Raw genomic sequence first — 23,282 nt, 5'->3', positions numbered from 1 at the left:
AACATCTATGGATAGATTTAAGAATTTGATTCAACCTTATATTCATCACGCATTTTTTGCAAAGTGGCAAGTACAATAGTTTCAAACTTTGAGAGATAATTTCCCACTTGGAATGATTGTATCCATTGTTGATTTTGTAGAGAACTATTCCTTTGTTCATTAGAAAGCAACTCAATCAGATTATTACTTTTCTAAGTAGGTCACTATTATGGTACATGTTTGTTATAGACATGCACAGTTAGATTTGGATGGTGTTCAGAGTACAGTTCAAGAATGAGTAATTAAAAAGAAATATCATGTTTATATAAATGATGATAAGGAACATGGCATTCACTATGTAGAACATTGCTTCAATATGTTCTTTTCTTAGTTGAAAGAAAGAGACATAAATGTTGATAGACATTATGTTTGGTCTAATGGATGTGTCGCACAGTTCAAATCATCTAGATCATTTCATGCATTATGTAGATATCATCGCAATGAGAATATAAAATACATATGGAATTTCTTCAAGAGTGGCCATGGAAAAGGTGAACATGATGGTGTTGGAGCTTGCATCAAACGTGATCTACAAAATTATCAAATGAATTATCAAAGAATTCATGTAAGTGATGCACATGATGTTGTTGAATGGTGTAAGAAACATTTTGCATCAAATGAGGTCAGGACATCATCAACAACGAGTCGAAAAGTACCATATAGAATCTTTTGGGAGATAACAGGTATGGATGTGTCCATCTGTTTAAATTTTATGAAATTAAGTTCTAAAATTTTATTGTCAATTTTTATCTTTCAATTTGTTGAAGTTTAAATTTAATTTTTCCATATTTTCAATTTAATGAACTTTCAAGTGTTAATAGAAAAAGCAAGCATAGTTGCAAGAGGATAGAAAAGACACATTCCTTACATTCAGTCATGAGTACAGATAATTGTAATTGATGAAGACTATCAAGAATGCATCAATCAAAGACGTGGATATACAAGTGCATGGATTTTGGTACCACTTGATGTTACCAATATATTTGATAAAGATGATGAAAATTTTGATGATATTCCATTGATTTCTGATTATTATAATCATATCTCTGGATTGGTAAAAGTGGGTAAGTATCATAAGAATTAATCTCAACTTGTCAGCTAATTTCAACTTGTTATTAATTATCAATTTGAATTGTCTTATATATACTATACACATTTATGTATACTTATTATGCAAGAGATGTCTTTGCAGTGATTGTTGAGCCTGGAAATCATGAAGGTGTCAATTATTATTTATTACGATGTACTACAAAGAGGACAAAGTTATATGATCCTAAAGAAAGTGATGGAATGTTGCTCCCCATAGGTATTATACATACATGTGTGCATGTACATATATGAATAAATATATATATCTAGGTAACTTTATATCTATCAAATTTTAAAATATTAAAATTTTTGGTGTAGGTTCTGTTGTGTTAGAGGGAACGTATTTGAAGAAAGTCAAAATAGTCCAACATGGAATACACTTTGTTGATTATCAACCTGACAACAAGGTTTTACAATACAACCACTTGGTCATTACTACCAGGCTTTGTCTACATCCAGTCAAACTTGAGCATGTCCGTCACAAGTGGCGACTAGAAAGTGAAGATCATGAGAAGATATTACATATTATAAGTGTACATCATGGTTGAACTAACCTTTGATATTTATTTTATAATAATTTGAATTAATTTAAAGTTGTTAGTTTACTGTACAATGTCATAACTCTTAGTTTATTAGTTTATTAATGTGTTTTTAAATGTACATACATTTTAATAATATTAATTACCATGGATCATAGTGGGATCCATTCTCTTGGCAATAAGGTTAATATATTGTTCTGTGAACTATCTTATCTTGTTGCCTTGTGTTCTTGGATTTATTTATGACCACATTTGGTTCAAATTAGATTGACTAATGCATGTGTTTGGAATAAAAACCTTTATCATAGTTGAGATCTATTTATACTTGATGGGATCTTGAGGTTTTTGTACTCTTGGTATGTGACCACTTGAGTTCTTCTAGTATTGTGGTTGTTGGGACTCAAAATCAAAGCCCTGATTTTGAGTACCATTGAAAAATAAAACCCTATAAGCGCTTTTTTATGCATTTGTACTCGACCGTCCATTTGAGGCCTAAGAGGTGTTTAATGTTTCTAATACCTTGCATTTAGTGCGTCTATGTGTTTCATGATGATAAATTGTCATTTTGAGCCATTTTGTGAAATATCATTTTGAGCAATTTCCAATTCTATATTTTTTCTTAAGTATCAAACAACGACAGGAGGTTGTGTTTGCAATTGAATATCTCATACCTAGTAATGTGTCATGCCTCGCTGCTTTGGGAATGTTTAGTGTCCATACCAGCGAGCCTTTATTTCAAATTTTGAGTTGTTTCAAATCCATTTGACTAGGTTTTCAATCCCTTAAAGTTGGTCATTTATTGACGTCATGCTGATGTGAATTATTCTGAATTCTAGAAAGCCTTGTTTGACTTGTTATAACTTTGGCCCAATTGACCAAAATGCTAAAATTCCTTTTGCATTGCATTTTAGAGGTTAGAGACTTGCAATGTTTCAATTTGAAGCTTATGACGGATCCATTTGATTATTTTTCAAATGCGATTCCAAATGCATTTTGTAACTTTTTACTGGTGTCAAGAAGTGTAGATTTTTCAGAACCCCTATTTGTGATTTCATATCTCAAAATCCATGACAAATGAGATCAAACAGATTGTGCCACTATGTTTGATTCTGAAAATACTTTAAGTGTGCCAATTTTCAAGTCTTGACAAATCCGTCTGCACACTTTTCCAGGTCAATTCCATTTGCAATAAATGCTTTTCTGCCATTGTTTCCAAGACACAAATTTTGAGTAGCCTACTTTGACCCCTCACCATTTACGCCTAGTTATTCATCATGAACCCAAATTGCAGATTTATATTGTCCTCATGACAGTGAACTAACGCGCTAGTTTTTGTTTCCCCAAGTGTCAGTTTACCCAGTTTTCATAGCCAAATCTGAATGTGATTTATGGTTTTCTGACATATTTTCATGCAGATAATTTTGAGAAGAAAACTTTGATAGTCAATATCTTTTTACTAAGAATTCATCATAAGACAAGATTCAACAGGGTAAGAGATTGCAGAACGAAGAATCAGTCTGTATGGTTTCAGAGCCCAGTCAGGGGTTTTAATCAATTTTTAAGGCTAGTCAATAGATCCCTTGGAACTAAATTGATAGTTGGCAAGAAGAGGTAAAGTGATTTTCAAAAGTTGAATCAATGATGCAGATTGATTCCAACTATAATCAAGCATTCAGTAGATCAATTTGGAAATTCAGTTGTATGAAAATGAATTTTTTTTGGTTGAACCCACTTTGGGCCTGACTAATTTTATCAAATTTATGAAATTTTTGAGGATTAAGGATTGTTTTAAAATAAATGATTATAATGACATAGACTTTATAAGGTCTTGATGTATGCATATTGTCATGTAGAGTCAAATGGATATGTGGGGGATTTACATATCTTTATGATTATTGTATTATTTTTCTTTGTGCCTTTTTTTGATAATAAGATGAGCCTAGTTGGTGTTTGTGTAATGAAGTGGAGTGTCCCTCCATGCTAGTCTAGAATACATATGGGCCATCATGATAAGTTAGAAGTCTAAATTAAAAAAAATAAAAATAAATATATCGGGTAAATTTTTTAATAAGAATTAATATGACTACCTGGTAATCTGAGGACATTGATCAAAGATATTGCTCCTAGTCATCTTGTAACTTTAATTGAAGGCATGGTATCTATCTCTTTCTATAAGTTGATTGAAGATATATAATGATTCTAATAATTTTCAAATGTTGATCATTGAATTAATGCTACATGGGCCTCCACATTCTTGTCATGAAACTCCATTCTTGATTCCCTACACCAAACCATTTATAGTACTAAGTACTAACCCTAATGTACTATGATTTTATTGCATTGATATTGCATTATGGGTGTTTATCAAGTCTTGAGTATTCTCCATATGTTATTGACTATTTGCATTGATTTCATTAATTGGCATGAGTGTATACCTATATTCCCTTGTGTGATTCATTCCTTATTTAGGTTGTGAAACTATCTCTGCAAGCATGGTAGGGTGAGCATGTGGGTTCCACATGGTCAAGTAACACGATTAACAAATATTAGGGACCAGTGCATAGATGATGAACTTTATTGAGAGACTTTGTGTGAAATGGATTGTTATTTCTTCCCTTTCTCTCTCTTCCTCACTCTTTCTAATTATATACCCATATTGTAATTCTAATTACCAAATTATGTTTGTATAATGTTTATAGATGTAATTAAGTGTAATTCACCTTGATTTAGTTTATTTGGTACTCCTTGGTGTAGATGTAGGTTACACATTGGTATCAGTACTTAGATATATGTATTTTTCCTCAAACTAGATAGAACTACACATATGGTTATTTCCCCATGCATACATCTAATCTTGCTATGCATTTTACCCTTATCTATATGCATATGTCCTTTTATTATGTGCATTCCAACTAGTGAATACTCTAATCTTGCACATTTGGAATAGAATGCACTTGGTTAGGGTAACTTGTGTATTAATGAATGTTATATTTGATCTCCCTACATTCTCAAGAATATTTTCATGTGTTTAATTTCACCTTTAACATGTTAATTAATTTCACCTTTTTCATTTTAATATTAATTACCATGGTGAAATTAATCACATGAAATACATTATTTGATTATTTTATAATGATCACAATAAAATCTAAAATCTAAAGTTTAAATATGTTCACAATAAAGTTTTGTAATGATCATGTAATAAAATCTAAAGTTTAAAATCTATAATTTAATTGATGAAGAATATTCTACTAAAATTTAAAATAAATACACATACATGCATGTCTCAAGAGTAAACATCTACATCTAATATATACTAGATACTAAAAATGCATACATATGCAAACTGCTAGTCTCCAATAAACAGGTATAAATGTAACAAAATATAAAAAGTCATATACATGTGACGATCCAACTACTGAAATACTAAATAGTCAAATAAATAGTGAAAAATGTATGTATGCCATCGAGGTACTAAAATACACGTGTAACATGTAAGTCTCTAGAATATATACAAAGGACCTCCAATATATAAATGCATGCATCTAATATATAAATCTACTGTACTACTAGAGGGACCCCTCAAGACACATACAAATAGAATGACCCTTTGATCAAGTCTCATGTACATCACATGGTTGAGGCACATCAATCGAGCCCTACAAATACACACACACGTGTGTGTGTGTGTGTGCGTGTGCGTGCGCGCATGTTCAAAATAAATACGAGTGCATATATATCTAGTTTGAAGCATAAATAACTTTACAAACTATTTAAAACTTATACTTGAGCACTACTGGGTGCCTCCATAGAATCATCTCTCTAATGCACATGCCCTGATCCAACACTAGATGTAACCATGTGCTTGGTGACCTGTGCCTGCATGATTTGTTATAGTTCTTAAATTAAATATCTATCTGAGCTGAATTTTTTAATTTCATATATTTAAATTTAAAAATAAATTTTATATATGTGTACTTGGGTCTCCAGAGGTGGAGGATGATCTGAAGTAGACTCCATCATATCATCTATCGATTCATCTCTACTACTTGAAACATCAGTGCATCTTAATACTCTAGCATCATCTCATGAAACTCTGACACGTACTGAACCACCCTCAGCACCACAATCTCCAACTACTAGTGATGATGAGTGAAGTGGACTATGTAACTAGTTGGGTAATGGTGTAGAATTAGTGTTGGGTCCGAATAGCATGTCCTTGTACAGTGATAATCTCATGCTCAGACTAGTATCAATCTCAGGAAGCCCTCATAATTGCTCACCAAAATCATCAAGGCTCTTAGCTGTGATCCTAACATCTCCAACGTGTATGCCTAAGCCATCTATAGAGTGTCGTGAGCCTAGTGTAGAATGTTGTGAGCTATGCACAGGTGTATCGACTGTCACTGGTGTAGTCTATGCTTGTGGAACTATGAGGCTTTGATGGTGTCTAATGGCATCCATCACTAAGTGAATTAACATCCCCTGTGTATCAAAAATATAACTGAAACTGTGCAATAGATCCTCCAAAAAATATAGTGCTAAATCTATATGTGTATGCTGTCCTGAAAGAGCACAAACATCACCTAGTACTGGTAATCTAGTAGCTCTATATGCATCATCAGAGGAGGTGCCTAATGTGCTACTAGATGCCTTTGAAAATGGTCAACCTAGACGACTCTGTCAACTATGAATATAATGACCAAGAGAAGTAGATGTGATACTAGCAGCTACAGATGTAATGTGTCCAATACTGTCAATTGCTCCCCTCTGGGAAGCAATGACAATTCTATCTGCAATAGGTGCATGTGATGGAGTCACTGGAGGTAGTCTCTATCCAACAAACTATCTCACATCTAGAGGTGGTAGATGCTATGCACTACGATACTAGTCACAATCTACGATCCAACCACACCTTTGTCCACAATAATCTAGAATGTCTAAGTAGTTGATGTTGAGCCCTATGCAGAACTCAACGTATAATTGCTATGCAAAATAAAGAGGCATCTAGTCTTTATTAGGATAATGACCATGTGCAGCTAAAAAATGAGGATAGATCATGCTAGCAATAATAGGATCTTTGCATCGTGTGACTCGATAGCCTCTCACCCTACCCTGTGCACCCTCATATGATGGAAAGAGATCTCATTTGATGACATCTTTCGGGGCCACCTCTTGACGTCATCAAAAGATGCATCTCCTAAAATCTCAGCCCTAAGTTCCCTAGATATGGAAGCTAATATGTTAGGGGTAAATGAATGGTGAGCTCTAAATCTAACAATCAAATCTTGTAAACTCCTACATATAGTAGCACATATGTCTTTGTATAGACCATCATCAGAGGACAATATAAAATATTGTAATCTAGCAACCTCTTGCTCTGAAAATGCAAATAATGCATCAATATCAATGCGTGGAGGTGGTGCAACAGAACCTCTAGTAGGACTTGTAGGTGCAGAACCTCCAGCAAGAGTTGTAGGTGTAGGACCTCCAACAGGAGCCGCACCAGGAGCCACGTTAGGACCTACACCACCTGGAGCCGCACTAGCAACTGCAACATGAACCCCATGACAAGCCCTATGACGAGGCACAACAGGAGCCCCACCACAAGTTGCATCATGAGCCTGACCACAAGCAACACAACAAACTGCATTAGGAGCTAGAACAGGAACTACATCAGGTGCCGCAATAGGAACCACATCAAGTGCCGCAGCAGGAGTTGTAGTGGGATCCATAGCAAGAGCCACAACAAGCTGATCATGTGAAGTCATATCTATACAACATTTGATGGAGCTACTTTATATAAAATTTATAAATTTTACATATAATACATATGTTATAACATGTACATGTATGTTTGTTTAAGTCTAGTACAAACAATTTTTTATTTAAATTAAAAGATATATGTAATCATGTACATCACATGTCTATATAATTTGTAACACATGTACATATCAATAAAGTTTATATGATCACATAAATATATGAGAGTTGGAGTTAGAGTTAAAGAACTTGAGTTTTCAAAACTTTAGTCCAATTAAAGATTAGTACCTAGGTTTGACTTAAAGGGTTTGAAATGAGTTAGATTAGAGTTTGATTAGGATTTCATTTAGATTAAAAAGTGTTTGAGTTTTCAGTTCTGGATTACGTTAGAGTTTGAGTTAAAGAAATTAGGGTTAAATGAGTTTTCAATTACCTGAAATCTTACATGTTAGAGTTTGAGTTAGATTAAAGGGTGGCATTTCTAGATAGATAAGGGTTTGAGTTTTCAGTTAGGAAATTAAATCTGAGGGTTTGATTTGGATTAGTGTTTTGAGTTAGAGATCTAAGGGTTTCGGTTAAATTTGGTTCGGATTAGATTATGGTTACAGTTCAACCTAGGGTTATATTAGCTCATTTTAGTTACAAAACTCTAGGGTTAACGAGTTTTCAAATTAGGGTTAGAGTTTGAGTTGGGGTTAGAAATTAGGGTTAGAGTTTGAGTTAGGTTATGGTTAGTGTTATTTTTTAGGGTTATAGTTAGTTTTACGGTTATGTCCAGATCTAGCTCATTCTACTTATTTTAATTTTCTATGCTAACTTGTTTTTTTTTTTTTTTCTAATGTTTTTCTAATAATTCAAGTTTAATGTTTTTTCTAATATTTTGTAATGTTATATATACTAATTTATTTTCTTTAATGTTAAATACTAATATTTCCTAGTGCTTTAATACTAATTTATTTTTCTAATATTGTACATGAAATTAACATTTTTTGAATATTTCACTAATAATTCTACACTGTTTTTTTTAATATTTTTATAATGTTTTTGTAATATTTTCTAATTTTGAAGAATTTAATATTTTAAAAATATTTTCTAATATTTTCTAATGTTTTTTCTAATATTTTCTTATAGTTTTAAAATATTTTTCAAATTAATATTTTCAAATATATTTGCTAATATTTTTCTAATAGTTAAAAATGTAATATTTTTCTAAAAAATAAATTCTAATGTTTTTATAATAAAACTAATATTTTTCTAAAAAAATTGTTTCTAATTAAACTAATTTATTTTTCTAATAAAACTAATATTTTTCTAAATTTTATTTTCTAATATTCTACACTATTGTTTTTATAATATTTTTCTAATATTTTCTAATTTTCAAGACTAATGTTTTAAAAAATATTTTCTAATATTTTTTCTAATATGTTTCTAATATTTTCTAATGTTTTTCCTAATATTTTCTAATATTTTCCAAACTGATTTTTTTAGAATATATTTTCTAACATGTTTCGCTAATATTTAAATGTAATGTTTTTCTAATAAAAACTAATATTTGAATGTAATTTTTTTCTAATATTTTTTATGTAATTTTTTCTAATGTTCTGATATACTAGAAATAACCATCTAATATTTATCTAATTTAACACTAATTTTTTTCTAAATTTGTTTTCTAATGCTATATTAATATTTTTCTAATATATAATGAACATATACAAAAAAATTATAAATGTTAAATTAATAGAATTAAGTAACATAAATAAACAATAAAAATATTAAATTAACATCAAAATATGCTTTGAAAACATTAAAAACATTAAAAAATATTCAAATAATAACACATAGACATACCTGAAATAGTGCAATGACGAGAATATGGAGGAGAATGATGGGGCACACTAACTAGGTCAAGCACGTTCGCTCCAACGTATAAGTCAAAATCAACGGGCCATAAAAATGAATAGTCAAATTAAGAAAATGACATTTTAAACTATTGTAGTCACCATAAAATATGTTCACTGCGAACACTATTATAATATAATTTGTGCTTCTGGATTTGATTGTGTCAAATTTTTTAGCATCAACGTTTCGGATCACACTCTGTGATCCATCATCAGGATGAGAGAATGCCAGAATCAAAAGTGATTCTGGCATTCTCTCATCCTGATGATGGATCACAGAGTGTGATCCGAAACGTTGATGCTAAAAAATTTGACACAATCAAATCCAGAAGCACAAATTATACTCCAATGGATTGTGGAAATCTAATAAGATTGACTATTATAATAGATGTTCGCTGCAAACATGCTTAACATTTTTGCACAAACAAATGATGAATGTGATTAGTGCATTTTGCAAAGTTTTTGAATTTTCTTCGTCCCACTAAAGTGGAACCCATTATTGTGGGTTCACACCCTTGTGGCTGCTTATATAGTAGCAAGTCTCACAAAACCATTAAGTGGTATTACATAAACCATGTGCTACCTAACCCATTGACCCCATATTTAATATTGGACATATTTAATTCTTTTCCTCAATATTAAATAGTTACATCAAATATTTTCACAATGTTATAATACAACTCATCACATATATCCCATGGGAATCTATATATGTTGCATGTCCATCTAGGTGCAATATTACATAATAAAATAAAATAAAATAATACAATATAACAATATTATGCAATGTGTGCAACACTTATTATCTCAACACATTTTAGGTACTTTAAAGATTGATCATTTCTTAAAGATTTTCGATGATAATGGGGAGTTTAGATGATTGGGGGGGGGGGGCAAATGAGCTTACACCTTCACGTAGTTGGCCCTGCTTAGTAGAGACTATTGAGCTATTCTCAAAACCAAGTGAACCTCAACATTAACCTTATATGATTGCATGAAACCTAATTGTGTGAATCTCTTGGTTTTAGCCAATGCAAAAGGAGGTCATAGTTCATTATGCAATCTCAATTCATATGCATACAGCATTGGGTGCAACTGAAAAATGAAACAGGTTTGCAATTTTTCTTAGAGGTCTTTAATTAGGTATTTTGAGTTATAGACCATCACAAGCATTATCTTGGCCATAGCAACTAGAGTTATAATGTTCATGATGGTCTATAATTTTAAAAACTTAATAGACCTATTAAATAAATGTAATCGTGCTGCATTTTTTTAGTTGTGCCTATTGTCCATGCATATAGAACACAGTTGCACATGCATTCTTGATTCAGAGTGGTAGATTCTTATTTTGGAGGTGACAAAAAAATGACATGCACCAGAAGATAGGGAAATGATGTCACTTTTATAGGTTTCGAACCTTTTTTATACTTTAAAGATTGATCATTTCTTTAAGATTTTAGATGTTAATGGAGAATTTAGATGTTAGGGGGAGTGGGGCCAAATGAGCTTCCACCTTCACGTGGTTGGCCCTACTTAGTAGAGAAAATTAAACTATTCTCAAAACCAAGTGAAGCTCAACATTAACCTATGATTGTATGAAAACTAACTATGTGAATCTATTGGTTTCAGGCAATGCAGAAGGATAACATAGTTCAATATGCAATCTCAATTCATATGCATATGACATCAAATGGAGCTAAAAAAAACCCAACAATTTTGCATTTTCATTAGAGGTTTGCATAGACCTATTAAATAAATGTAAACGTGGTGGATTTTTTCAACTTCTTCTATTTTCCATGATTACAGAATGCAACTGCATGTTTATTCTTGATTCAAAGTGGCAGAATCTTATTTTATATGCGACAAAAAAATGACATGCACCAGAAGATGGGAAAATAATGTCACTTTTGCAGGTCTAGAACCTTTTTTTGTACTTTAAAGAGTGATCCTTTCTTAAAGATTTTAGATGTTAACGAGGAATTTAGATGTTGGGGGGGTGAGACAAATGAGCTTCCACCTTCACGTGGTTGGCCTTGATTAGTAAAGAATATTAAACTATTCTCGAAACCAAGTGAAGCTCAATATTAACCTACAATTGCATGACAACTAACTAATGATAATAAAATTAATATTGTATTAGAGATGCATTTTTAAAAAAAAATTAGCAAGTCGTTGCAATTGTGACAACTTGTTTCGACGGATAACAGTCCCACTAATAACATTGTTCTTAGATCCCCATCGTAATTGCGATGGACTGTTTTGATAGATAATCGTCGCTTCCATCACACACCTATCGCACAACCGTTGCAATTGTGACAGACAGCTCCGACAGCTAGCCATCAATCCAATGACAGAGTGGAAGCTTATATTCTAGCAAGTGAGAGGGCAAGAAGTTGAACTCTTGCCCTTGCATGTTCCAAGTTACGACACCTGGGTATTGTCGCTCATGCAACTAGTGGCCGTCGCAATTCGGGCCCAAATGTAGTAGTGATTCTCTTTTGATTATTGTTTCAAAATGAAAAAGAATCCATACACCATTATAAGGGAAAAAAAAAAGAATAAATCTCCCCAATAATTGCGCTTAAAATAGAAAGATCAAGTTTGTCCAACAACTTCTACATTGTTTAGACTAATAAACTTATATTGTTGACTTGTTTAATACATAATAGTCACTAATATTTAACAACTACTATGTTTTACTATATATAAATCTAATCACAAACAAGAAGAAAATGAGACAATGAAGATTTACTTTACTCCTCCCCCATAAAAATGTCTATTTCCTTTATGCATTATTATCTCTTAAAGATTTGCAAAACATTAATTCATGTTTTTTTCATTTAAATTCCACTACAAGAAATATTTTACAAGATTTTTGAAAAAATACACTAACACACGTCCAAATTAGAAATAATCCAGAAAATAGTATAAGGGAAAAAGAAGAAGCTTGCCTACACTAACTTTCTAAATAGAAACCTCAAATATGGACAATTACTTCTATATTGTTTATACTAATAAAATCAAACTATTGCCTTCCTTAAGAACTGATGGTTACTAATAGTAGCCAACTAGCATATTTTATCTTCTACAGGTCAAATCTTTAAAAAAAGAGATAGTGAAGGTTTTATTTTTGAAAAAAAGAAGGTCTATTTCCTTTATACATTAGTGTCTGCTAAATATTTAGAAATAAATAATTACTATTTTATTTTGTTGAATTTTAATACAAGAAAATATGGAAATGACTTATATTAAAAAGGGAATATGACACACTTAAAGAACCTTGTTTTTGCATCATTGGATGTCTTGGCACACAACCATAAAAGGCCTTCAAGGAGAGGCATTGCTATCTTTTTCTCAAAACTTGAAAAGGCAAATGCAATCTATACAATATTATAAGGGATATAAGGAAAGAATCTCCTAATGTTGTCCTCAAAATTGCCAATTCAGGTGCACAAAACTTCCACATTTCTCGTACTAATAAAAAAATATCATTCCCTTCTTTATCAACTATTAATTACTACTATAAATCAACTACTACATTTTATCTGCTTTACATCACTTTCCATAAAACAAGAAAATGAGATAACTAAGATTTTAATTTCCTTCTCAAGAGAAAACATATCTATTTTCTTTACAATGTATATATAAACATGTAATGCCAATAACAAACATATCAATTGAAAGAACTTTTCTACATTCACTTTGAGAACTCTAACACATTCTAAAGGTGATTGAATCATAACCACTATGGATAAAGTCAAATGACAAGGTACCACCTTTGCAACACTCTCTCTAGTCAAATCCGTATAATATCTTGGAATAGAACCATCATACTCTTCTCATTGGAATTTCAAAATGGTAAATACCCAATACAACACATCTTAGAAGACAAAACTCACCCACAGTTTCCCTAAAAGAATGTTGCTTGTGTATGCAAAAACTAATTTAATGGTATTAGTTTGCTTCTTGATTATGGAATAGTTACTACTGCTAATCAATTACTAATTCGATAGTATTAGTTTGCTTCTTTATTAAAATGAAGATCTACTTTGTGTCGTTGCAAAAAGAGGTCTACATCCTTTATACTTGAATGCCTCCTATAAAATTTCAATAAAAAAAAAAGATTTCTAATTAATTTTTGTTCATTTTCAATATACGAAAATTTGGAGGACTTACAAAAAAAGACCACACATACTGAAAGAACTTAGGTCTCCCACAATTCAACATCGATTGACATGGTTGCAAAAGCACAATAATCTCCCAAAGTGAAAAGTATGCAAAACATTCTCATATAACCAACATTCTCTTTTCACCGCTACACTAAGCAAGAACAAGAGAAATAAAGATCAAGTATATTCATTTACCACATTAATGTCTACTCAATATTTATTGATGTACTATTTCTAATTTAATATATATATATATATATATATATATATATATATATATATATTTTAAACAAGACAATTTAGAGGCAACTTACCAAAATAAGGCAATAACAAACTCTCTGATTGAACACAATTGGATGTCAAATAAAAGGGCCTCACCTTTAAAATAGTCTCGTCGCACACAATTACCATACAAGGCCTTTAGATACAATAACTGTTATCTTCTTATAACTTCTCCAAGATGCAAAAAAAATCATACAACATTAAAAGTAACAAAGGAGCATGGTGTTGAAGATTTGTTCTCAAAATACCTACTTCAAGTTTGGCAAACTATTATACTCTTCATACTAATAAATTCTAAATATTTACAAATACTAAATCCTTATTTGTTCACTTGTATGTTGATGCATAAATAAATGGAGACAAGTTATGAAAAATCAACTCTATATCAAAAAAAATCATCTAAGCTATTCACAAAAAAGGGTTGTAAAATGAAAGATTGACTATTACAATATTTCCTACAATTATTATTCACCAAGTCATCCCACATCCTCAAAATTTTAGTGTTTTGACAAATCCATTGATGGAACCAATCCTTGTGCACTAGGACTACTTAGTGAAAGGACAACTTTCTTACTTTGTACTCAATTTTTACTTTTGATTATCTTCACAATGTACGCGATGAATCCTTCCTCCTTGATATGTTCACAAAAAAGAGATTTTTCTCACTCTATTTCCAAAATAAGATTTTTTATATTGTTGGCCTACTAACTCTTACATTATACGACATCATTCATTATATCTTATGATAACTACACAATAATTACATATGTAAGGTACTATGCCACGGACCTACAAAATCATACTAATTTGAAAAAATCAAAAGGTCATTCCTTGACAAAATCTTAGTTTCCAACCTGAAAAACAAATTCAATGTCTACAATTCTACAAGAAAACTAATAAAAAATGAAAGGTTAAGAATTCACAATATAGGCTATGAATGCCTAACTAGTAGTAGATAAATACCATGTGAAAACCAAAACAATATAATCATTGATCCTATGGACACCTATTTGGAAACAAAGCACTATCCAATTTAATATTAGGAATGACCAAATTATGCAGCTTGCTTTGACAATGTATTTCAAATTATGCTATCTTGAAAAAGAAATGATTAATACACATGCACAACTAGGAATGAATGTTTGGTACAAATCTGTTGATGCAATGACATACGAACTCCCTCTCTTGAATTCAAAGCTTGCTAATGCCATTAGAAATATTATGCACTAAACTTGTCAATTATTATACATTGTAGTTACCAACCTAAACTTCCACTAATTTGCAAAACCATTTACATTTTCCTTCTCCGTCAGGATTTCTCAGCATTTTTCATAGTTACATTCTTCAAACATTGGCTACGACAACCCACTGTAATAATTATTTTCACAAAGCTCTAACATTGTCTAATATGATGTGTATTCAATTCAAAGCAATACAAAATATCACTCTTTAACATTTAGATTTTTAATATAGTCTTTGTACCCAACAATAGATATATATTGCTTTACATTGTACAATAGGGAACAATGTCATGTCAAAATAGTATATTTGCAAAATTCCATTTTGATAGCTACAACACATGCATACTAATTCAGCATCTCTACAAAACATTAACACTTCTAATTTAAAAGGGTAAAAAATCACATATTAGCACCTAAAATTACACTAATTTTAAATTTACAAATGTTATTTTTTATTTACAAATTCGCTATATAAGCTCATAGCGAAAAAAAATCGCATGCTTATTATATAATTATGTTTCCTTCTAATCTATACAGCATCGGTGAAAAAACATACTCCAACACATAGTTTATATCATTATATTATACAATGATATATAAGTACAAACTTAAATATTAATATACCAACTCCAACAATATTTATATTTGAATCACCCTTCACAATATTTAATATTAATCATTATTCTCATTTAAAAACTTCCAAATTAATTGAATTTTATAAAAACTAAAAATCAAATACGCCTAATCCCAAGTTGCCTATTTGCTGTTCATTTACAACCTCCTATGGCTGCAAGTGCTAGTAATATTATCTCAAGTTACCTATCTAATATTCCCTTACGCCTACAGCTGGAAGTGCTAATAATAATATTCATACTTTTAAAGAACTTGTGTGATAAATTATTTCAAATTATTTCATCATTTAGAATTTGATGTCGTGTTGGTTTATATCACTGCATATACAATCTGTCTGATAGTCAGAAAACAGATTGAAGGCTGGTAGTCACTGATAGGATTCCTCCACTAATTTGAATACTTGCTACGCAAACAAAAGGCATGGTATTCCATGAAATCCAAAATAACAATTAAGCCTTTAAATGGGCATGTGCATTTCTTAAGTCGATATTATGTGATTTTTCAATGTATTCGTTTGCACTTGAGAGGTCATTGCACCTATCTGTGCTTTGTAGAAAAGTAGAAAAATGTGATTTTCCATGAGACATAAAATAGATGCATGCAATTTGGTTCAAGACATACCACCAGAATAGAATTTCGAAAAACATCCCCAATCCTTTTACAAGATTCTTGCAATTATGACAAGATTGCATTGCATATAATCAGCACAATTCTCTACTTTCATTGCAAATATGAATGTTCCATAGAAACACACAACCTATTTCCTCCATAACATGACTATTATATTACAATACTAGCAGTGTATCAAGTTTGTAAATAAATGAGCTTTCCAGAATGCTTGCAGAAATGGAGAGCCAAAGCTTTCCAAGCAGCAGCCATAGGCTATAATGCCATTCAATTGAGTGCAACTTATGAAAACTGCTTCAGTTTAAACATCCTTCCTGTCAAATACACGCCAACATAACATGGTACAGTGTTGAGGGAACTAAGAACAATTACATGGTATTATCAATGAGGGTCTCTGAAGACAAGCAAGATACTATCAAATTTGTCAGGAACAGAAGCTTGTTATCTTATGTTAGGAGAATTAGAATTACCATGGGTCAATGCAGAACATTTGATGAAGAATGCAGATCAGCAAAGGATATGTTCATTCCTACTACTTCTTACTTGTAATTTGAAATTACATATTTCTGACCTTAAGCTTGGTCTCTGGGTCAGGTTGATGCATCTTCTTTGGACTTGGTGGATGATGAGAGAACTTACGAACAGAGAATTTAAAGATAGGAATGAAAAGAATATAGAGCACCATGAAAATGAAGGGTGCTGTCACTAGCCAGCCGATCAGCTGCCAATAAAAATATAAAGTTTGTCAGCATCTTTTCATAACACCAAAACTTAAGGTTAAGCTTCTGTAGTTTGAAAAGCCTGACAAACACATTACCGCATGCCCAACTCCAAGAAGAACATCATGTGAGGCCTGACCAGTAATGAGCTTTTTCAAGGCATCTGAAGTCAAGGGCAAATGGGCTCCACCAGTAATAAATTCACCGACGCGCAAGAAGGGTATCACCAAACTACATGGCAAGCCATAGATCAATGTCATCAAGTAAATTGTTGAGTTCAGATATTATCTAGTTTCACACTAACAAGAAAAGGTAAGTCACAGAAAATGGAAGAAATACATGTCCCACTTAGCATGGGAATAGATGGCTGCAAAAGAAAATATAACTCACCTTAATTCTATGGGTGTGGCAATAAAGTTGGCAAGCATCAGGGTAGGTGCCTGAATAGTGGACCCAAGCAAAGTTGCAGCAATCCCACATAGTAGCACAGTTACTCCTGATTTATTAAAAGGAAGTTCATCATTAAATATAGGCCCAATATAAGACCTCCAAAGCTCAACTCCTCTACATCAAGGAATCCACATAAATGGCCTAAGCTGCTATAAACTGATGGTATTGACAGAGAGATTTCATATTGCCTACATTATACTTGCAGGAAAAATCAATGCTAAATCCGTACAGAATACCATAATGTGCAGATAATCCAAATTCGCAAGAAACACAGGATATTGAACTCAAAGTGTAAATGCAGGGCATTATATTTTTAAGATGCCTGACCATTGAAAAAGTAACGTTGGCGACATGAAAATTTTTGTTCTGCCTATGGCCAAATATTAATTAGTTCAGAACTTTCATCTTAAAAACACATTTAATCATGTTTTAAGACCTCATTGTTAGCCAACATGTTGAAAACTAGCATTGTTGTCCACCATGTACTCCCCTAAAAGCACAACAAACATAGGGGCTAGGAAAGCAATTGCAAACCAATCATGATAATTTAAGAAGTTACCAAATCTCATGAAGGCTGATTATATTAACAGTGTCTAAAATTTGCCCCATACATGAGAGGGCATTTAGTACCCCATAGAGTTCCGGAGTGCTCAAGATTGCAAAGGTTGCACGGATCTTTTTATGATTTTATCTTCTTTATTTTGGAAGATGGATAGTGTACTAAATGTCTTAAAGTTGCAATTGTCTAGGAGGCTTAAAGACAAAAAAGTGTTCCTTCGGGATTTTGTTGGAAGTTTTAAGAAAAACCTTCTTCAAATGTCATGCATAGGATAGAATTGGTTCCTCCCATTTATTGAAAGATATACTTTGTTAGTAGAGGTTGCACTGAAGACATGGAGTTTGTTTTAGCTTAGACCCAAGTCTGTGGGGGTATCCTTTCTGCCAAAATCACCCAGTCTCATCTCTTTTATAGTCACGCCACTCAAATGGTGCAGACAACAGCTAGAGACCCTGGTGGTCAGAACTTAGCATCCATGAAACAAGTCTCATGTCTTTTCTTGGTATGTCTATTTAAATGGGGCAGATATCAGCTAGAGTAGAACCCTATAGGGATAGTATGAAATTCCAACAATCTCAATCAATATGACAGGTCTCATTGACTAAAAGTGCACAAATTTCAACAGTATTCTTAGCATTTAAATAAACATGAATTGTCAAGAGAACATTTTGATGCTCTGAACTGTAAAAATACTCTGAATCTGATTGAGTCACTTACCACAAATGGGAAATATGCCCAAGGTAAGACCAAGTGCAGCTGAGAGAGCTAACTGCTTTGGCTCTACACCCCTGTCACATAATGCGATTTATGTCAGTGTAGCCCAGTATGATACAAAACTACAATCAGATCATCTGTGCAATCTAAATAAGGAATTCTTAATGTCTACAAAATTAATGGTAACAGATAATAGGACAACAAAACTAATAGAATAGACTTCCAAATTTCTAATCTAGCAAAAGGTAATTGGCAGGGAAAGGGCTTAGACACTTTATATCAGGTTGGAGCCAATGAAAATGGACTCACCCACAACTGTGTTGATTTAACTTGAATCCATAGCCTCAACAACAAAATAACATAGAAAGACTAAATTACCAACTCATGAACTACACAGTAAATTGACAAAAGCTTAGTTACTGGAACCAAAGTTCTCCAAGGGTTTTAGTTCCCTTACAGGTTGTACCATGATATTAGGCACCAGCTAGAACATGAACCTTGGTAACACAGATCTGCAAAGGTTTATTGTTTAACTTGAGTATGAATCACAGTTCCCTTACCCATTATGAAGTATGATAATATCAGGCACCAGCTAGTACTTTAAGTTCAAAATCAAGGCAAACAAACAAAAAAAGCTAGGAGAATTTATTATAATTTTGGACACTGAGAGGACCAAATGATTTAAGAAAAAGTCAATACACTGATAATCCCATAGATCAAATTGAACGTAGCATTAAGGTCAGTAAAAATCAAATCATTTAATCTTATCCCTATCCTGCTATCTAACCATATATATCTTCTTATAGTTATGTCGGCTTGAGCTAATCAAACTTTATATATTTTTTCTGTCCAGAAAGAAGTTGCAATTTGAAAAAATCATGCAGACATCTCAAACAAAACCAAAACTCATTAGCATTCAATTTGTTTGCCCATAAATATGCCACCAACAGAATTACAAACCCCGTGAGATTCTAGAGAACTGCAGAGAGATAACAACTTAAATCCATTTGGAATCCACCCTGATCATCAAAAATTGAATTTCAATTTATTATTTTAACAAACAAATCCACATACAAGTAGAACAGAGAATATCAGGTCAGAACCAATGAAAATGGACTTACCCTCAACTGTGTGCCGGAGAAGTAATGAAAATGGACCCACCTACAACTGTGTTGATTTAAATTGAACCCATAGCCTCAACAACAAGATAACATAGCAAGACTACATTACCAACTCATGAACTACACAGTAATGTGACAAAAGCCTGGTTACTCAAACCAAAGATCTGCAATGGTTACACATATAAATCACAGTTTCCTTACCAGTTATAAAGTACTATGATATTAGGCACCAGCTAGTACATGAACCCTGGTAACGAAGCGCTGCAAAGGTTTACAGTTTAAATTTAATATGAATAACAGTTCCCTTACTTGTCCTTACCTGTTATCAAGCATGATGATATCAGGCACCAGCTACTGCATGAAGTTTAAAATCTAGACAAAACCACAAAACAAAACTAGGAGAATTTATTTTAATTTCGGACATTGCTAGGACCAATAATTTTAACAAAAGTTAATACACTGATAATCCTATAGATCAATTTGAACTTAGTGTTGAGGTTAGTAAAACTCAAATAATTTAATCTTTTCTCTATCGTCCTGTCTAACCATATATATCTTCTTATAGTTCTGTTGGCTCGAGCTAATCAGTATCAAACTTAAAATATTTTTCCTGTTCAGAAAGACCTTGCAATTTGAAAAAATCATGCTCCCATCTCAAACAAACCCAAAATTGGTTAGCATTCAATTTGTTTGCCCATACCTCCCCCATGCACAAATTACAAGCCCTGTGAGATTTGGGAGCTACAGAGAGAAAACTACTTAAATTCATTTGGAATCTACCCTAATCATCAAAAATTGCATTTCAATTTATTATTTTTACAAAACAAATTCAAATACAAGTAGAACATTCAACAGACTGCAGAGAATATCTGGTCAGAATCAGTGAAAATGGACTCTCCCACAACTGTGCGCAGGAGAAGTAATGAAAAATGGACTCACCCACAACTGTGTTGATTTAAATTGATCCCATAGCCTCAACAACAAAATAACATTTTAAGACTAAATTAGCAACTCATGAACTACACAGTAATATGACAAAAACTTGGTCACTGGACCCAAAGATCTGCAAGGGTTATAGTTGAACTTATGATTCACAGTTCCCTTATACCGTAAAGTACTATGATATTAGGCACCAGCTAGTACAAGAACCTTGGTAACAAAGATCTGCAAAGATTTATAGTTTAAATTAAGTATGAATCACAGTACCCTTACCTGTTATAAAATGTGATGATATCAGGCACCAGCTAGTGCATGAAGTTCAAAATGAACTTCAAGACATACCAAAAAAAGCTAGGAGAACTTATTTTGAATTTGGATATTGATAGTACCAACAATTTAAGCAAAATTTAATAGACTGATGATCCTATAGAGCATTTGAACCTAGTGTTGAGGTTAGTAAAAAACAAATCATTTAATCTTATCTCTATCCTTCTGTCTAACCATATTTATCTTCTTATAGTTCTGTTGGCTTGAGCTAATCAGTATCCAACTTAATAGATATTTTCTGTCCGGAAAGACCTTGCAATTTGAAAAACTCATGCAGACATCTCAAACAAACCCAAAATTGGTTAGCATTCAATTTGTTTGCCCATACTTCTCCCGCACACAAATTTACAAGCCCTACAAGTTTCTAGGGAACAAAAGAGCGATAACTACTTAACTACATTTGAGATCCACCCTGATTGTCAAAAATTGCATTTCAATTTACTCTTTTAACAAAAAATTCCAAACACAAGTACAAGAAAGAATCAATTATCAGTGCCTTTCAATATAATCAGCAATTGAAAACCACCCTAATTCTCAAATCTTGCACGATATCCATAATAATTTGAATGAAAGTAAAAAGCCAAAAATCATAAAGGATACTCACGTCTTGTTCAATCTATATTCTAATTTAGATTCACAATAACTCTCAAACCTCAGTTTCCTATCCATGATTTCAATAAATACTCAAATAATACAAGAACCAAAAATGGTATTCAAATTTAATACTTTTTAAATATAATCAGTAATCGAAATCCACCATAATCCTCAAACTCTACATTATCATTACAAAAATCCAAACACAAAAGCCACAATATGTATCCGAATATAATCATCAATTGAGAGCCATCCTGATCCAAGCCTCCTTTACTATCAAAGACTTGAATACAAACACCACCAAAGGCTTCTAGATTTGGTACCTTTATCATATGTCACCAAAAAAATCTACTCTAATCCCCAAGCCTTGCATTACAATCCATGACCTCAACAAAGATCCAAATACAAGAAACACAAATGACTTCCGAAGTTGGTAGCATCTCCAAAATAATCACCAATTAAGATCCCCAATTATCTCAAACATTGTATTGAACCAATCATCCATAGCACATACAACCACCTAAGTATATAAACTACAAAGGACATCCAAAATTGGCATATTTTCAGTGCAATTACCCCAATTGAAGCCCTTCCCAATTTTCAAATCATAAATTTCAATCCGAAATTTGAATAAAACCCCAAATGGAGGAGCTGTAAAGAAAATTTAAAAATTGGTGACTTCTTTAATAAAAACACCAAGTGAAATCCACCCTAATCCAATAAAATCTTTGGCTTTATTAAAAACGCAGCATAAGAATCACGAAGGCAATCCAAATTTGACACCATTGTCTATGCATTCATCAATTGAAATCCACCCTAATCGTGCATCACTGTCCATGATTTGGAGACCCGCATATAGACATCTCAAAGGGCATCCAAATTAGCTTACATTTTTTTATCACCAACTGTAATCCATCCCAACTTTTAAACATTGCATTACTACCCACATTTGAAAACAAGCCCAAATGCAAAAGAACCAAAAGGGTATCTGAAAATGTACCTTTTGAGTATAACAATAAGGGGATCGACGATCTTCAGACGAATCCAACCACCCAATCCACCTCTAGCGCCAGTCATTTCTTCACCAGGTACCGAAATCTCCTCTTCTGAAGTGTCTGTAATCGTTCAATTGCAACGTAAAAGCTCGGAATTGACACTACTAAACGCCTGCTTTCTAAACATAGAAAAACATTGCAAGGAGAACAGAACAGAAAAAGACAAACCACCTTGGCTGTTGGGAAGTATGTCTGTCAGATAGATTGAATGAACAAACCTACATCGCATTGCTTGGTTTGGGATTTCCCCATTTCAATTGTTATTTCCACCGCCATGATTTTGGAGAGCCTACCAGAGGCTTTTATTCTCGTGGGTATCTAGGATTACTTGGCTGGTAAAGCTTTAGATCCCTTGGACTGTCCGGGTCCTTATTGATTTTTGTGTATGATCAAAGATTTACGTCATGAACATAAATAGCTAAATATTAAAAATTAAGATTATTAAATATTAAAAATTAAACAATCTTAACCGTTTGATGCTTACGCCTATCGTGGAAGTCTCTAACTAGTAACTTACACGTATC

General features: G+C 32.5%; 1 protein-coding gene across 2 annotated transcripts; it reads right to left on the bottom strand.

Annotated features, from left to right (window-relative positions):
- Window positions 1-16,257: 16,257 nt before the first annotated feature.
- Window positions 16,258-23,034, bottom strand: LOC149570096 (uncharacterized). 2 transcript variants are annotated; one of them, XM_089822743.1, is made up of 6 exons: window positions 22,930-23,034; window positions 22,704-22,818; window positions 18,726-18,796; window positions 17,390-17,495; window positions 17,098-17,230; window positions 16,258-17,001 (listed from the first exon to the last, which is right to left on the bottom strand). In XM_089822743.1, the coding sequence occupies exons 1-6, from the start codon at window positions 22,985-22,987 to the stop codon at window positions 16,837-16,839; spliced, it is 648 nt and encodes a 215-aa protein (XP_089678869.1). In that variant the 5' UTR covers window positions 22,988-23,034; the 3' UTR covers window positions 16,258-16,836. The 2 variants fall into 2 exon arrangements, with proteins under 2 accessions (XP_089678869.1, XP_089678870.1); XM_089822744.1 differs by having other exon boundaries at window positions 22,977-23,034.
- Window positions 23,035-23,282: the final 248 nt, after the last annotated feature.

This window comes from Cupressus sempervirens, chromosome 3, assembly GCF_028749045.1.
Source record: "Cupressus sempervirens isolate cs-2001-9-10 chromosome 3, ASM2874904v1, whole genome shotgun sequence".
NCBI classification, from domain to species: domain Eukaryota; kingdom Viridiplantae; phylum Streptophyta; class Pinopsida; order Cupressales; family Cupressaceae; genus Cupressus; species Cupressus sempervirens.
This window is presented reverse-complemented; position numbering and strand designations above follow the sequence as displayed.

Excerpts from the sequence above, each read along its gene's own strand:
- LOC149570096 (XM_089822743.1), bottom strand. The coding sequence starts at position 22,987 with ATGCGATGTAGGTTTGTTCATTCAATCTATCTGACAGACATACTTCCC. Across the intron at positions 18,797-22,703 it reads CTTATTGTTATACTCAAAAG|GGGTGTAGAGCCAAAGCAGT; the intron begins GTACATTTTCAG and ends ATTATGTGACAG. Across the intron at positions 17,496-18,725 it reads GGGCATATTTCCCATTTGTG|GAGTAACTGTGCTACTATGT; the intron begins GTAAGTGACTCA and ends TTAATAAATCAG.